At 40.0% G+C, this 18,520-nt stretch overlaps 1 protein-coding gene across 1 annotated transcript in view; it reads right to left on the bottom strand.

Moving 5' to 3' along the window:
- The window catches only part of LOC103475232 (uncharacterized), a 19,103-nt gene extending 5,083 nt beyond the window's left edge, over nt 1-14,020 (bottom strand). Inside the window, exons 1-7 of the mRNA XM_008426697.2 lie at nt 13,995-14,020; nt 13,260-13,323; nt 4,934-5,070; nt 3,360-3,460; nt 3,195-3,289; nt 1,396-1,663; nt 258-373 (exon numbers count right to left, since the gene is read on the bottom strand). Of these exons, the coding sequence (XP_008424919.2) occupies nt 258-373; nt 1,396-1,663; nt 3,195-3,289; nt 3,360-3,460; nt 4,934-5,031 (678 nt within the window). The 5' untranslated portion in view covers nt 5,032-5,070; nt 13,260-13,323; nt 13,995-14,020. The remainder of the gene's footprint in view (nt 1-257; nt 374-1,395; nt 1,664-3,194; nt 3,290-3,359; nt 3,461-4,933; nt 5,071-13,259; nt 13,324-13,994) is intronic.
- Nucleotides 14,021-18,520: the final 4,500 nt, after the last annotated feature.

The following is an 18,520-nucleotide window of genomic DNA, read 5'->3' as shown; positions in this document are numbered from 1 at the left end:
GATAAAATGAAGCCCCTCCCCCCCTGGGCTTTCTCTCACACAGCTCCTCCAGACAGGAAGTTAGCAAACATCTGGTGGAACTGAACGTCTCATTGTACAAACTAAAGCTCCCCTGAGAACGGCTGTAAACGGCACCATGGAGAAACATTGATCAGGTAGAGCTTCTTAAAGAGACAGTGCGTCTTATTTAGACGGTCTGTCTGTTTACTGATCTGTAAACGCAGCATCGTGCTAACAAGCAGGAGAACTGGACTTACCTGCAGCACATTGTTGAAATCGAACATGGTGGACAGACAGACGGTGAAGGTGTGATTAAAGGATTCCGTCTTTTTGTTTTTGTTCTTCACCTCCAAAAATTTAGGCCGACGTTTCTCTGAGAGAAAACAATAGACGTACATTTTGAGATATCCTATTTTTACACTCCAACCCCGTGCATGTTGCAGATCTATGGAGCTCCTTCAGTGACAGACTGCTGCATCCTGGACGCACAAAGGAGCGTAATCACAGATCCTTCCTCCCAGCAGCGTCACAACCAGGATAAAAAAATCTAACCGTTTACATCCTTAACATTTCCTTTTAATCTGAGTAAACAATATTTAATATTATTTTCTCATGTTGTTAATTTGTCTCTTTTTCTTTTTTTTATTTCTACCCCAGTCTGGATCATTTACCTTTGCCACTGCGTGGCAACTGAGGATATTTCTATTCATCAAGTTCAACGAAATATTTGAATAATTTGTGCAAGAACATAAAATAAAACGCTGCTTGTTTCATAGATTCAAACTCCAATTCAGAATTACTTCATTGATCCCAAAGGAAAATTAAACAATCTGAAATGATAAATAAATCAATAACTGATCTGATTTCCTAAACTCTCCTGTTGCCATGGCAACTTGCAGCTGTTTGCAGTCAGGTACTCAGTTACTGCAGCAACTTTTAAAAAAATACTTTTATGAGTATTTTTTTTACTGCGCTGTGCTTTTATTTTCAATCTATACCAATGAATTATTGAGTTATTCAATAATTCAGTTGCCTTTTGATCAAATATATTTTTTCCTGAGTGATTTCTTGGACTGCTACTTTTCAAAGTAAGATAATTTTCAGGAACAAGGCAGATCAAAGTGCTTTACGTGAATCAGAAAGAAATACAAACAATACAAAAGAAAGATAAAACGGTAACAACAACAACGACGAAAAGACAAAAGTACGACACAATTTAGACTAATTTGAGTTTCTCTAGATCTAAAGTTTGTCATCGATGACTATTAATAAGAATAAGAACTCTATAGTTTATAAACCAGCAGGAGTTTTGATTCCTGTTCATTGTTGCTATTAGCAAGTATAAAACTAAATGTTTGATGGCGTGAAAACGTATTGAAATATTGCTGCTCTTACTCGAGAACGTTTCGGCTGCTCTTCCCGCCCGCATGGCTGGAATCTGTACTGTACCTTTAAATGCCGCGGAGGCCACGGCGACGTGCGACGGCGTGTCGCAGGTTGACGGTATGAGACACATGATGTCGGCGGTGCCGTAGCGGAAGCCGAAGTGGTCGCTGTGGATCTGCAGGATGCCGTCTGAGACGTAGTTCTTGTTGTTGCGGCAGAGTAAGACGCAGCGGTAGCTGACCGTCTCTTCACGCAGCACCACTGCGATGACCCGGACCTGAGCAGACAGGAAGAGATGCGCTGGTTTTATTCACCAATCGGTAATTATTACAGTTACTTAGCATAGATGCTAACCCGATACCTTCTCATTTATATAAATATATACATCTGACTGTCAGATATGTGACTTTATTACCGGTTAATGCGTTTTTAAAATCTCAATCTAGTCTTTTGATTGTAAGAAAATATGTAATATTTTATTTTAATCACATTAAATTATATTTATTTGCAGTTTCTTTTGGTCTTTTTCTTGATTGCTACGCTACGCTAGCTTGAGGAGCAAAGCAAATGATCACCTGAAATAACATTTAAAGAAATTATTTTAAATTAAACTTTATATAAAAACATGATGAAAAATGTCAAATTAAAAATGTTTATTTTTTTTCTCATCTTCCCTCCAACTTTCTGGGTCGCCACAGCCCTTTCAGGCCTCCTGGTTCTGGTTCTGCTCTGCAACCAGAACCAGACTTGGAGAAGCAGCATTCAGCTTCTATGCACCGCAAATCTGGAACAAACTTTCAGAAAACTGCAAAACAGCTGAAACACCGAGTTGCTTTAAATCCAGGCTAAACCTGCCGGTCTGCTTTTGAAACATTACAAATGGAACATTGACCGGCGCCATATTTGAGGTGTTTTTATGACTTTATTTTTGTGTTTTTGTGATGTAAAACACTTGTTGATGAAATGTGCCACATAAATAAACTGGATTAATTGACACAAAATATTGTAATTTTAAATAAATCTGTGTTGTTAAACTTTTCTTGAACATCTTAACTAAAGCGTCTAAAAAACAACTTTACTTTCAATTGCGGAAAAGAAATACAGAAACGATCGTGACTTAGGAAATGGTAGCTTGGCAGAGTGATTTAAGGTGGACTGGACAGTAATTTAAGGTGGACCATAGTAATTTAAGGTGGACTGGACAGTAATTTAAGGTGGACCATAGTAATTTAAGGTCACCATAGTAATTTAAGGTGGACTGGACAGTAATTTAAGGTGGACTAGGGTAATTTAAGGTGGACAGGACAGTAATTTAAGGTGGACCATAGTAATTTAAGGTGGACTGGACAGTAATTTAAGGTGGACCATAGTAATTTAAGGTGGACTGGACAGTAATTTAAGGTGGACCATAGTAATTTAAGGTGGACTGGACAGTAATTTAAGGTGGACCATAGTAATTTAAGGTGGACTGGACAGTAATTTAAAGTGGACCATAGTAATTTAAGGTGGACTGGACAGTAATTTAAGGTGGACCATAGTAATTTAAGGTCACCATAGTAATTTAAGGTGGACCATAGTAATTTAAGGTGGACAGGACAGTAATTTAAGGTGGACCATAGTAATTTAAGGTGGACTGGACTGTGATTTAAAGTGGACCATAGTAATTTAAGGTGGACTGGACAGTAAGGTGGACTGGACAGTAATTTAAGGTGGACCATAGTAATTTAAGGTAGATTGACAGTGATTTAAGGCGGACTGGACAGAATATTCCTTAATGAACATAGGGAATACTAAAAGCCGTTACTCGCCTGCGGTGGGTTTGTGCGGTGTTCTAGGTAAGCCGATACCAGCAGCGTCTTCGTCATGTTGACTCTAATAAATGAAGTTTCACCTTTTCTTGGAGCTGCACAAGGAAAAAAACAATCATTCTGTAAACTGTTGACTGAAGTTTAACAGAGCAGTGAGTAACTTACCTTCATGTGCAATATTCTGCATCAAGGACTGTAGTTGTTTTGCTGTGATGCCCAGTTCTCCAGTTGGGTTGGGTATCCAGCTCACCTCCTTTATATAGTATCTGCCCCCAAGCGGCAAATCAAAAGGAAAATGAGTCTGAGTGAAGTCATTTTAACCAACGTTTTCAGAGTTAAGAAGGTAAACTGGTTACGGTCATTTCTTTCTCTGTCAGAAGAAAGCGGTGATGGGACTGTGAGGAGTTGAGTGTTGACTTTTGCCATATATCATTAGTTAAATCTCTGGACAAAGGGCACCATAGTAGAGATGTTTGGTCATTATTTAGGTCTACGGTGAAGTTTAAAACCCACAATCCATCACTGCACCAGATGTTTGGGACTAAAAGGCGGAAATATGGAAATATTCGCAGAGTAAGTTGTGTCTGCTGCAAAAAAAGCCAGTTTTCAAATGCAAAGTATTTAAATTATTTTTGTTTTATTCTACTGTAAAATATCTTAAAACTATTACATTTTGCTTTGTATTGAACAAGTCATAACACATTTGAGCAGCCAAATATTTGATGAAATGACAGAGAGCAAAAATACTGAACAACCGATTGCATGTTGTAGTTGTGCCACCAATGTAAGCCGAACAAGTGATAAATGAGCAACATGTCCGCCATTTTGGATGTCGCAGTTACATGTCCGCCATTTTGGATGTCGCAGTTACATGTCTGCCATTTTGGATGTCGCAGTTACATGTCCGCCATTTTGGATGTCGCAGTTACATGTCTGCCATTTTGGATGTCGCAGTTACATGTCTGCCATTTTGGATGTCGCAGTTACATGTCCGCCATTTTGGATGTCGCAGTTACATGTCTGCCATTTTGGATGTCGCAGTTACATGTCTGCCATTTTGGATGTCGCAGTTACATGTCTGCCATTTTGGATGTCGCAGTTACATGTCCGCCATTTTGGATGTCGCAGTTACATGTCTGCCATTTTGGATGTCGCAGTTACATGTCTGCCATTTTGGATGTCGCAGTTACATGTCCGCCATTTTGGATGTCGCAGTTACATGTCTGCCATTTTGGATGTCGCAGTTACATGTCTGCCATTTTGGATGTCGCAGTTACATGTCTGCCATTTTGGATGTCGCAGTTACATGTCCGCCATTTTGGATGTCGCACAAACCAAAATATGTGCTGCTGAAATGTAGCAGAGTTGATTGACTCCAACTTTGGTGTCAATCAGTGTGTTGGATTTTTAAATGTGGGGGCTGGTTGACCTTTGGTGACCTCTGGAGATATTTAAAGCACTGTATGTGTGCATATTTAAACTGAAATTATCCTCACTGAAAGCAGGACAGATTTATTTCTCTGTGCACAAACTCGGCGAATTGAACCGTTTTCTGAATTTGAGAAAAAGGGAACAATGATGAAACCCAGTGAACAATGTCAGCCACTCATGGAGTAGCGTGAAAGTTTCCCGTCGCACGCTCAGCGTTTTAATAAAAACTTGCTTTGTGTTCAACAGTGACGGTGCTGAAACAATCCTCAGAATGATTCCAGTTGGATCAGAGAAGTGGCGCCGCTCACCTTTCCGCCATCTTGATTGTTATCAACACAGCAACCAACAGGAGGATGAGGTTCACCAGCTGTTTCCGCTTTCGCAGGCAAGGTTGCTGGAAACCCATTGCTGAGATATTGAGTCCGTTCTGCTTCAGAAAGCCAACCTAGGGAACAGAAAGTACCGTATCATCTCTCAGCTCAAGGTGCAACAGTGTAGCCCAGGGGTGCCCAAAGTGGGTCCTGTACGTTTTAGTTCTTTCTCTGGTTGTAGTAACAACCTTTTCAGCTTGTCAATATTCCTCTTAGGGCTTCTATCGAGCCATTACTTGATCCAGGAGCGTTAAACCAGGGAGAGAACCAAAACATGCAGGAAGTCGGGCCTCCAGGACCCACTTTGGGCTCCACTGGTGTAGCCCTTCCCCTGTGCTGAGAAAACGCTCGGTAAAGTCTGAGGAAGCCACTCTGGGCTCATCATTTTATTACCATTTTATATTTCAACATTTTTAAATAAATAATTTCTGCTTGTTGTCACTTAAACTTCTGCAATAATATGCAGAAGTTTTGTTTCAAGCAGAGAAGATATGCAGAGCGATGCTGAAAAGAGAAGCCATTTAAGGAGAAATGACTCAGGCCCTTCAGTTCTTTAAAATGCAGGATATAGAATATTAAAAGGAAATTTTCCTTTGTAATTTAACACTTTGAAATTGGGCTTCTGTCTCTTTAAGAAGCTCCTGCTCTTTCTGAAACTCTGCCTTCAGGAAGTCATCCTATTAACCCTTTAACAATGTTTTTACCAGCTTTGAACTGAGCAGCAGCTCCTATAATGAGCTCAGCAGATCCACCAGGTGTTTGCTAATTGCTGCTGGCTAGTCTGAAGGAGCAGAGTGGGGGAGGAGCTGCGCCATGAGGGCGGGGCTAGGCCCAGCCAGGCGTTTTTCACATCTGAATGGTTGCCATGGAGATTAAAGGATGAATGAAGGCAACACTCCAGGTTTGTTTTTGATGAGGGAAGAACATTTTAACAGAAGAAGAGTTGATTTTTCATGACACCTGCCATTTAATATAAATACATGAACATTTATGTAGCCTTTTAAACAAAATACCCATGTCATCTGTAAATAGATGACGGTTTACAATAATGATGTAAACCGGGGGTGTCAAACTCAGTTTCACTGAGGGCCACTTCAGCATATTGGCCTCCCTCAACGGGCCACAGAGACGGTACAGGTCAGGAACCTGAGTGAAGTTGTCAAACGTTTGTGCTGCGTTTGTGCAGCAAAAATGTTCGTTTGTGCCGCTATCATTTTAAAGATATAAAGAAAGTTGCATTTCATAAAAGTTGAGGGGCTGGTTGACCTTTTGACCTTTACACTTTCATTAATATCTTCAAAGCCAAAACAGCACAAACAAAACTTTTTGCTGCACAAACCAGCACAAACATAGCCGAGTTGATTGACACCCATTTTGTCTGGTTTGAAGAAGGTGGGTGGGTGGTTGACCTTAGATGACCTCTAGAAACATTTCTTTATATCTTTAAAATGATAGCGGCACAAACAAAAATTTTTGCTGCACAAACGTTTGACACCAATTTTGTCTGATTTGAAGAAGGTGGGGGGCAACTTATAATGAGTCAATGATCCAGGTGTGTTAGAGAAGGAACGCATCTAAGGTTGCAGCTCTGGAAAACAGCCCCGGCATGAATGTATGAAAATACAATGTTACAAATAAATTAAACAACACCTCATATTTTTAAATAACTGATTTTATGCACTGACGTTTTAAATATTACATCTTGAGTTTGCATGGATGTAAAATTACTGCTCAGTTTAAAAATTACAATATTTAAATCGGTGTAAGGAAACAAATAATAAAAACAAGTTTTGATGTAAACACTCAACTTCATTCACAAAACTTTTTTTTTGTTATTGCACAACTAACATGTATTTCACATAACAACAAAACAATTATGTGATGTTTGCCTGGCCTCCCCGACACTGAGGTCGCCTTAACCGAATATTTTCCGTGTTTGACCGGTTATTTTTTTAAACGACCAGAAAATTTAAAGCCCGTCGGTTATTTGACAGGTTCTAATTAACATCCTTGACTGGTTCACATGGGCAGACATTACAGACTTTACGCAAAGATTTAATCTCAGAGGCAACTGAAAGCAATTAATTTAAAAAATCCTTTCTGAATATCATCTCATGGACTCTGAACTAAACGCGTCTTTCCGACCGGGAGCTGACAGCGAGTTGAAGAGCAATGCAACGTTGTGTTGATCCATTTGAGTTTATCTTGAGGAAATAAATGATGACGCAGAAGTTAATTAGACTGTAACAGGCGCAGCCCGCCGTTCAACCACTGCGGAAGCGGTTACGCCGCTGCGCAGAATTAAAAACCCATCCATCCATTTTCTTTCACCCTTGACCCTCAGTGGGGTCAGGAGGTGCTGCTGCCTCTCCAGCTGGCGTTCCGGGCGAGAGGCGGGGTCACCTGGACAGGTCGCCAGTCTGTCGTAGGGCAACACAGAGACACACACCCATGCACACACACACTCACACCTAGGGGCAATTTGGAGAGGCCAATTAACCTGACAGTCATGTTTTTGGACTGTGGGAGGAAACCGGAGTACCTGGAGAAAACCCACCATGCACAGGGAGAACATGGAGACTCCATGCAGAAAGACCGGGAATCGAACCCAGAACCTTCGTGCTGCAAGACAACAGCTCTAGAATGAAAAACCGCTGGCAGTAACTCATCCAGCGGATTTAACAAACGGAGCCTTCTGGGTGTCCGGTACGCAGGAGAGCGGCGTCCTGGGGGAGCTGCAGACGTAACATCTGTCCGTTTCGGAGAAGCGAAAACAGCAAAAGAAGAAAAAGAAGAAGAAGAAGAAGAAAAAATCCCTGTAAAAGCGCAGGGTAAAACACTCAGAGTTCAGCTGATCTGTTTGGATCAGACAGATCCAACCGACTGATGAATTAGCGCAGATTTTTCTGCAGAAAAATCACCCGCTGCGTTCAGACCCCCGCGGGTGAAGTGATGCTAATTTAAGTGAAGTCGCTTAATTTAATTTATTAAAAGTTATTGGGGCCTCAGTCAGCGGTTTTTGTCACTACGGAGAAAAATGTAGATGCATTTATTTATCTGCTTAATTTGTTCTGGGATCTGGATTCACGGTGAATATTAGCTGAACCGCATAAAATGCGGCTAAATAGCCGCGATGTTAATATGATTGTAATTTCACGGATAAAAATAGTACATGACCAATTTTTTATGTTGTAGGTCAAGATGACGGATAACAAAAAAAAGTCTAGCGCCACCTGCCGCCCTGACACCAACTCACACATCTTCATTCACAGTCTTACCTGTAAATCGATGTTTCTTTTCTTGGCCGCATTGACGTTAGCTTGGCGATGTTTTATTCGCTGGGAAAATCAATAAGCAGCTTGAGGCGACTCTGCTGCTCTCTAGGGGCGAGAAGCCGTAATGTTGGCTGCTAACAATCGGAATGCATTATGGGAGATGTAGTTTGTAGTCAATTTGTGCTCAAAACATATTTTAAGTCAATCACAGGCCAGTAAAACGCTGGGGGGGCACACAAAATGACATGGCGGATCACATGTGGCCCACGGGACTTGAGTTTGACACATGTGATGTAAACCATGAAAAAATGCTGAGTAATTACACTCAGATTCACATAAACATCAGCTCATACATTGCAGAAATCTAAAAATATATCTCAAAAGTTTCAAAAATAAAATGCCCCCCCCCCCCACCAAAAAAAAAAAGATACTCAAGTAAATGTAATCATACGCACCTCTGAACAGAGAACAAAATTAGTAGCCTATATGAATCATGGTGCTGTTGGTAAAGTAGTTTGGACCGAGCTTCAGATCCTCGGCCTCATAGGCGTAGGAAGCGGGGACGGGGGCGGAGGCGGGGGGGGGGCGATATTGGAGAGAGTCACATTCGTCCCCCCCCCCACCTCCTCCCAATAATTTCACGCAGTTGCGAATAATTTTAAAATCTTCCTCTCGCATGCTTTTATTTTGAAGACGCGTAACAGCGCATTCAGCAGAGCGCTTCCTGCCCCCCCCCCCCCTCCCCCCTCTGAACGGCTCAGAGTAAAGGCAGCAGCAGACAGTAAGATATAGAATGAGACTGAAACATCAGCGAAATTAGCCTTTTTATTACTTAAAGTGAGCAACACCTGATCATACTGACCACTTAATATGTATTTATATTATATTATATTATATTATATTATATTATATTATATTATATTATATTATATTATATTATATTATATTATATTATATTATATTATATTATTTAGATACTTAGAAGAACAGCAGTGCTAGAATGATGTTGAAGAAAGGTGAAGAAGTGGAGGTGTGCCGATCGATCGGTCACCGATCATAATCGGGCCAATTTTCGTGAAAAAGTGCATGATCGGTGATCGGCGATCATCGTCTCTTGTTGCTGATACCGATCACCTGCATCGAATTTCTCAGCCTGCCTGTGCAGCTGGTCTCCTCTTTCCTTCACTCTGCAAACGCGCAGCAACAAATCCTAAGCGATGTGGAACTATAACTATAACGCACTGAGTGAATGGGGAAGTTTGCGTGTTGCGGTGGAAAATTGAAGCAGGTCAAAATGCATCAACACAACGAAGCTAATACGACATAAAAACAATGCCATACTTGACGGAGTTTGGCCACATCGAGGCTCACTGCAGTAAAAAAGACATACGGAGGATCAGATAGCAGGTAAAGCAGCGCACAGCTACAAACACTCACCCGGATTAGCATGACGGTCAGAAAGCTAAACAAATAACCCGTAAAATTATTTAAGTCTTGGAGCTGCGATATAAGACGCTGGTTCTGCTCTCGCTGTTGAACCGCTGCTACGCTACAGGTAGTAATATTTCACAGACGGAGCGCCGCTTCTGCTCCACCTGGTAGTGACTCTCACACCGAACCTCTGCTTAAAGCTGCAGCATCTAACCTAAAAAATACATTTTACATACATATTAAAACTTTCGCTGTCCTAACATGAGACAGATAATCTCTAAAAAATAACCGATCTCCTCCCTGCTCTGCATAATTACTCCGCTCAGTCAGAAACAGCCACTCAGAACTAGCAGTAACCAGCTAGCCGCCATGCTAACAGGAAGTTTTCATTCAGTAACTCAGGATTGTTTATTGTAATGGATCCTGTATTTGACTTTGAATGTTAAGTTTTATACTTGAATTTTTTGGTAATGTTGAGAAGTTTTATTTTGACTCTTTGCATTATTTAGCCTCTTCAGAGCCTCCATATGTTTTCAGTCTGTTAAAGATAGTATTATTGATAGCAGGACAATTTGCACAATGCCTGTTTTGTTTAGTTTTCTTCTTGGAAAAAGTTATTAAAAACAAGCTTTTGTCTAAATTAAGGTGAATTCATGGTTCCTTTTTCCACATAATGTAACCGATAGGGCTTATGATAAAAAATAATAATAATAACAATAATTATGTGATCGGTATCGGTCATCGGCCCTCATGGGTGATCGGTATCGGCAGGAAAAAACCTGATCGGCACGTCTCTATGAAGAAGCTCTGGTGAGGTCTTCATTTAGTTTATTGAAATATGTATCAACTGTTTTAATTTTTAAATAAATTAAACTATTTCATTATGAGAGCAGCAGGTCAGGGAAGACATAGGAGAGCCAGGTGGAGTTTCAGAGTGTGAAGATATAAAATTTATATTAATTTCAATAAAACCAGAAAGGAGAACTGATGTCAGGTTGATTTATTTCAACGCTTCAATATTTTTTTCATTATTTCCACACTATAAGGGTAATGTTTAGCAGACAATAAGAAAAGTGAGGTAGGTTTACCTTAGGAGAGGTTTAAAAATAAATTTGTGAAATTTTTGCTACACAGTAAATAGAGTTGAGATGTATAATAATGTAAACATCTGAAAATTAAGTTGTTTAAATTCTCATTCTCTATAATAAAAACATACTTTTATCTTTAGTTCACATTCTGACACTGTACATCACTGTAGTGTCTGTTGTAAATCCATGAATCCGTGCAGGAACAACAGGCTGCAGAGAGTCAGAGGGAGGCAGAGACAGAAACACATATCTGTTGATATTTTAGTTAAATGTTTGCTGCAGACTAGCAGCAGCAGCTGCAGCTGAGCTCCCACTGAGCCCCTCCAGACTAGCAGCAGCAGCTCACCTCCCACTGAGCCCCTCCAGACTAGCAGCAGCAGCTCACCTCCCACTGAGCCCCTCCAGACTAGCAGCAGCAGCTCACCTCCCACTGAGCCCCTCCAGACTAGCAGCAGCAGCTCACCTCCCACTGAGCCCCTCCAGACTAGCAGCAGCAGCTCACCTAAGTAAGTAAGTAAGTAAGCAAGCAAGCAAGCAAGCTTTATTTCTATAGCACTTTTCACAGACCAGGATCACAAAGTGCTGCACAAAGTAAAAAAAATAAAACAAATTAAAAACAACATACAAACAATAAAACACAGTAGTACACTAAAAAGCAAAATTAAAAAAGTGGGTCTTAAGTTGTTTCCTGAAAGTGTCTATGCAATGTAGAGATCGAATGGTGCAAGGTAGCTCATTCCATAGGCGAGGCGCCACTGCTTTAAAAGATCTGTCTCCACGAGTCTTAAGAAAGGTCCGAGGAACCGTCAACAAGTTCAGATTCGACAACCTGAGGCTCCTAGTTGAAACATAAGGCTGTATGAGGTTCTTAATGTAGTCTGGCGTCTGTCCATGAAGAGCTCTGAAAGTCAGTACCAGGATTTTATAGTGCATCCTGTAAGTTACAGGCAGCCAGTGCAAGCTTTTGAGGTTGGGTGTGATATGTTCCCTCCTGTGGGTGCAGGTGAGCAGGCGTGCAGCAGAGTTTTGTACTACCTGCAGACGCATTAACTCCCTTTTATTAAGACATGTAAACAGACTGTTACAATAATCCAGTCTAGATGAGACAAAAGCATGAATAATCATCTCAAGCTCACCATAAGTCACCATTTTACGAAGTTTTGAAATGTTCCGAATTTGGAAAAAACAATTCCTAACAAGCTGATTTATGTGCCGCTCATCCCCTCCAGACTAGCAGCAGCAGCTCACCTCCCGCTCATCCCCTCCAGACTAGCAGCAGCAGCTCACCTCCCGCTCATCCCCTCCAGACTAGCAGCAGCAGCTCACCTCCCACTCATCCCCTCCAGACTAGCAGCAGCAGCTCACCTCCCACTGAGCCCCTCCAGACTAGCAGCAGCAGCTGAGCTCCCACTCATCCCCTCCAGACTAGCAGCAGCAGCTGAGCTCCCACTCATCCCCTCCAGACTAGCAGCAGCAGCTGAGCTCCCACTCATCCCCTCCAGACTAGCAGCAGCAGCTCACCTCCCACTCATCCCCTCCAGACTAGCAGCAGCAGCTCACCTCCCACTCATCCCCTCCAGACTAGCAGCAGCAGCTCACCTCCCACTCATCCCCTCCAGACTAGCAGCAGCAGCTCACCTCCCACTCATCCCCTCCAGACTAGCAGCAGCAGCTCACCTCCCACTCATCCCCTCCAGACTAGCAGCAGCAGCTCACCTCCCACTCATCCCCTGCAGACTAGCAGCAGCAGCAGTTAGCAAACACCTGGTGGAACTTTGCATCTGCTGAGTTCAGTATGTGAGCTATTTCTCAACACTCCCAGGAATGATGCAAACTGCATTATTTAGGAATAGTGACGAGATGCTGAAGGCAGTGTTGGAACAAGCAGGAGCTTCTTAAAGAGACAGAGGCCCAATTTCAAGTCAAGTCAGATTTCTTCTAGCTTTGATACAACATTTTTAACAACTGAAGGTAGAATAGTTATTTTATTATTTTGGTATCCTTATTAGATTCTACATGCTATATTTCAGGATTTTCTTTCATCTGATAGCTTTTAACGTAGAATTAAACGACATATTTCCTGTTAAGTCATTCAGGTCAATGATACTGATATTTTGTGGTTTGGGTAACCTTTATATAACTCGAACCCATTTTCTGTTTAAAACCTTACCTGGTCAACCCCAGACTACATCAGCCCTAATGGGACTGGTTTTAATGGAGCATTTTTATGCTTCCAGTTTATTTCAGAGGAACAGGTTCAGATCATAAACATTATAATTTTACATTTGGATAAGACCCTGCTGCGCCGTCAGATATGAGGAGTAACCAGCCATGTGTTTCATCATGAGGGAGATTAACTTGAACTGTAAACACAGATAAACGCGGCTTTACTGCAGAGGCAGCGAAACCTGTTGAAACAAAAAAACGTCCATCACATGATGTCTAAGAGTTCAGCTAGGAAAAACTCACAGACAGGAGATCAGGACAGGGAGGCAGGTCAGCAGTGAACAGTAGAAAACAAGGAGCTGAAATACTGAAGAATGGAGGAGAGTGACATTGGAAATAGGTGAGTCTAATCAGAGAGATGCAAAACAGCTGGGAGGACGACGGCGCAGGGAGCTGAAGAGGATAAACAGAGAGATGAACTAAATAAAAGCCAAACGGAAAATAGCCCAACGTTAAGATGGGAGGTGAGGTGTTCCGGGCACGTCCCACCGGGAGGAGGCCTCGGGGAAGACCCAGGACACGCTGCAGGGATTACGTCTCTCGGCTGGCCTGGGAACGCCTTGGGATTCCCCCGGAGGAGCTGGAAGAAGTGGCTGGGGAGAGGGAAGTCTGGGCCTCCCTTCTGAAGCTGCTGCCCCCACGACCCGACCCCGGATAAGCGGAAGAAAATGGATGGATGGATGGATGGATGGATAACATGGGAGTATAAACCAACATTTACAGAACAGAGACACATAAAACAAGAAACATCTAAACGCTGGATGGAACTGAAACCAGCAGCACCCAAAAATGAAAACATGAGCTGCTTTTCTATCGATAACTGGAATTACGAAAATAAATGTGTTTAATGTTAACGCAGTAATTTATTTGCACCATCATGAGGATATTTACAGCTGCGTCGAAATGACTATCAAAACTGGAATGGAAACCTTTTTATTTTTATGTGAAATGAGTCATTAGTGAACAACGAGTCGTTACCACTGGCGGAAATGACGAAGAAGACGTGGTGGGAAGATGATGTTTGGTCACTGAAAGCTGTAAAACATTTGAGTCGCATTTAGTTGTGTCTGCTGTCTTCAACTCTTTAAGTCAAATAAATTTAACTAGTTTTAGATTTTGAACCTAAATGTGAGTTTGTGAAAGATAAACTTACAGTAGAAAGTTAACTTTTTATTATTTTAGTCAAATTGAATAAATGAAAGTTTTTAGGTAACATTTAAAAAACTGAAAGAAGAAAAAGACAGGAGTGGGAGCAATTTCCCAGAATGCTTAGCGGCGTGGAAATGCGTCACCTTGATCTGACTCCTGTGTTGTTAAGGAAAATGTTCATTTTAATGAAATCCTCGGTTTGGGAGGATAATGTCCTGCTCACACTGAACGTTTTAGAGCAGAATTAATTGCAATGTTTCATAAAGTTTATGACCAGATCAGAAATTTTGTTCATGCAGTTTGTAAAAAGAGTTTAAATGATTCTAAAGTAAAATAATTGAGTGAAAATAGTGGAGAAATGTGGCTCTACAACAACAATCTTTTCTTGCGTATTGCGAAATAATTATTTGGTTTAAACTGCAGCATTAAAACTCACTATTTAAGATTAATGAACTATAAGAACTTAAAAAAATCATTTAAAGCAACTTGTTGTGAAATTAACTTAAAGTTCAAAACAATTTGCTTGTTGACTTAAGTTGCATTTTCAAGGCAGCAGGTGGATTTTCACTTTCAAACAACCTTCAAATGTTTTACAGTGTACTTATTTGATGAATGAGAACATTGTGTCCACAACACAATTGTGAGCTTTTGCATGGTCTACAAAACTTTGATCACATCAAATGCAGTTCCAGGAAATGACCCAGAAAGGAAGTGAATAAGGCAACACCCCAACAACAACACCAACACCGAACACAAGGCGACGGCTCACACCTCCGTTTTGTTTTCATTCCTCTGAGGCGTTAGCGTTCAGACGGTGCTGCTCCCATTTCCCGGCTGTTAGCGCTTCATGAGGGGCTCTGCTGCTGAGCCCCTCGTGAAGTTCCCGTCCTTCTCCAGCAGCAATCGACCCTGAAATAAAGGGGAACAGAGCTTTGAGATCATGAAACAAGGAGGAACTGAGAAGGAAAATATCTACACTGCAAAAAGTCCCCTTTCAAAAACAAGAAAAAAAAGTACAAAAATAGGGTATAATTTTCTTAAAATAAGAAAAATTATCTGCCAACAGAACAAGAAAATTTATCTTGTCAAGATTTTCTAAAACAAGAAAAAATATCTAACCAAGATAAACCTACAATATCTTAAAATTAGTGTATTTTTACTTAAAACAAGCCAATTTTACTTATACGAGTAAGATATATTATCTTATTTTAAGAAAAATTATCTCAAGTAAAGAAAATGTTACTTGACACTGAATTTCTTGAAATAGCGTAAAATTTTCTTATTTTAAGAAAAATGTTTTATGTATTAAGAAAATAAATCTCATATATTCTATTTGTATCTTCTCATTAACTCAAACCAATCTGACTGACCGTCCTGAAGAAAATGCTGTGTCCCTACAAAACACACAAGGTTCAAGGGGTATATTTACTTTTGCAAGGTACTATTTCTTAAGGTTATACAATAGAATCCATGATAGTAATTTGTGGTGAGAAGGATCCACATGGATCCAAGTTATGAATAAGGTCTTCTGACACAAATGTACAAAACCCATCTGCAATGCTGCTGAGCAGCTGTAGACTGATGCATCAGGCAGAGAGACGTAGAAAAACCCTTTGGAAGTCGCTGCTTTACACCTAAACTTAACAGTTTCATGTTCAGGTCACAGTCTGTCTTTTTATATCTATTTATATTCTGTCGCAAACCTCAACAGCTAAAGGTTGCTCAGCTTTAGCTGAGCTACAAATATGAGCAGGTGAGGATGGATCAGACAGAAACAGAGACAGTCTTCAGAGTCTAGATTAGAGTTTTACTGTGTGCTCATGTTGTTTATTTATCCAAATCATCCTGATTGGTTGATTTCAAATCATTAACTTATGCATGTCAGTGAAACGGAGTTTTATTTAATAACTTAACTGTTTTGCTTTTGTTATGACGCACATTATTTTAGGTTTGTGTGAATCTGCAAGCTTCACTCTGCCTGACACGGCTCTATTCTATTCTATTCTATTCTATTCTATTCTATTCTATTCTATTCTATTCTGATCTGATCTGATCTGATCTGATCTGATCTGATCTGATTTGATTTGATTTGATTTGATCTGATTTGATTTGATTTGATTTGATTTGATTTGATTTGATTTGATTTGATTTGATTTGATTTGATCTGATCTGATCTGATCTGATCTGATCTATCAGCAATGAACTAAAGATGGTTAATAACAACCCAAATATTTAGGAGTTTTGTGTGATTTTGTCAAAAAGCTGCATTTTGTTGATAATCATTAATAAAACATGTGAAACATTCATGTGTTAGGATTCTGTGTTCCTTTGTCTCTTTCTGATTTCTGATCTACTTTAGTCCTATTGATTCTAGTTTATTATGCTTATTTCTTGTGTCTAGTTATTCTTTGTTATTCTCTATTTCTCTCTCCTCATTTTAATGCTCTTTTCTTTGTTTTTCTATGACGAAGCGAACACGCATATTGAGTTGTTTCCATTTGCACCACTTTTCAAAACCCACTAAGCTACCTGGCGGCGGCGGTTGGATGTTTTGACGCATACGAAACTTTTCTATAAACAGAACATGAATAACTCTTCATGCTGTATTTAGAAAATGGTCCATTATATGAATGCTTACAGTGTAATCCTGTAAGCATTCAATAAAAGCTCAAATCTTAGTTCTTCCAATCAAAATGACCTTAGACTGCAGGTGAAAGGTGGCAATAGTCTATAGCTTGTGCCTCAGATAAATGAGATCACAAACACAGAATATCTGAGGTTCATGTCCATAAAAATAGGTGGGATTTGTTTATTCTGCAAGCTTTCCTCCGTTCCCATGACTACCAGAGCGAAAGATACCGCCCATTTCCACGTCATTTTAAGCTCTTGTGATACGAAGCATCATTTATTAAAACATTACTTATGACACTTTTATGGAAATAAATAATCTCGTTTACTCTTTCTCTGCAAACTTAAATGTCGGATTTCCAGGAAGTGCTATTTTTGCTCCGTCTAGTAGCACAAATTGACTTGATGTGCGTTATCCTGCTCAAACGGGAGCAGAGAAACAAGAGCAGAAAGCTGGAACGAAAACAGTCACAGGAATGTGCAAGGAAGAAAAAATTACTGCGGGGGACGCAGATTAGGGATGAATAACTGCTCTGGAGTAATTATTAACGTTCTGAAGTAAAAGGAGTCAAAACGTGTGATTCAAAGAGAGCAAAACAACAATCCAACCTGCTGAGGCCCACAAAACACTTGAAACGAGACAAAACTTACAAGTAACTTTTCAGAAAGATGTGAGAATTTGTTTTAAGCACTTTGAATTGCCTTGTTGCTGAAAATGTGCTATATAAATAAAATTACCTTAAGTTCCTTAATATTGACAAGAGTTTCACTCATAATCTGTTGCTGAAAAGTTACTTGTAAGCTAGTTTGGCAGATTTTAGACCAAAAATCCTGAGTAATTTGGTGTTTTTGCACAATATGCATAAATTCTTAAATATTCAAATTCAGATAAGTTTACTTACCCCTGAATTTTCAACACACAGACTGAGAAAAACATTTTTAAATGAAAGTGGAAAACAGTTTCAAACAGGAAGTAAATTTCCACCCAAAGGTTCTGAAGGACTTAAACAAAAACAACATTTCTAACAAGTGGATTCATAAGATGCAGAGGGAATAAATAAAAGTGGGATATTTTTATTGTAAAGGTTTTCAGGGCCGACGGGAGGCGAAGCTGTAAATGATCTTATCACGTTTTCAGACAAATGGCAGTTAAAGCGATTCAACGGTTGACGGCGCGTTAAACTGAGGAACACACGTCTGCAATTCTCAGAAATATAAAGACAAAATGGTTTTTCCAACAAAGAATGTGAGAATTAAAAATAATGCAGATTTGATTCAAGGCTAAAACAATTAGAGCTCCCAAACGTAATGCAGGAATTTAAAGCTAGTTTGTACCCAATAAGGTCGGAAAATAACAAAAACTATATATTTTTATTTTTGAAAGTCCTATTTTAATGTAATTTTTTAAGCTAATGGACAACAAACTGTGTTACGTTTCTGGTATTTCCTGTTTCCTTTACATCAAAGGCTCATATTTTAATGTATGGATTCATTTTAATGGATATTATGAAAGAATCATGTGGAGTTTGTATCTTGAAGAGGAAATGTGGAGAAAAAAAACGGACAGGACAGAAAAACAGTCTTTTCCTGTCAGCGCATGATAAAGTTAAATGACATATTTCACTTCTGAACTGAAGCTGGAGCAGCGACAGGCTCCATAAATACATAACTTACGACAGCTGAATGAAATTAAAAACCAATTCTGTCCAGAAAACGTAAAGTCTGTT

Source organism: Poecilia reticulata, chromosome 13, assembly GCF_904066995.2.
Source record: "Poecilia reticulata chromosome 13, P_reticulata-male-v2, whole genome shotgun sequence".
Classification (NCBI taxonomy): domain Eukaryota; kingdom Metazoa; phylum Chordata; class Actinopteri; order Cyprinodontiformes; family Poeciliidae; genus Poecilia; species Poecilia reticulata.
Note: the sequence above shows the minus strand (reverse complement) of the source record. Positions and strands in the feature narration are given on the sequence as shown.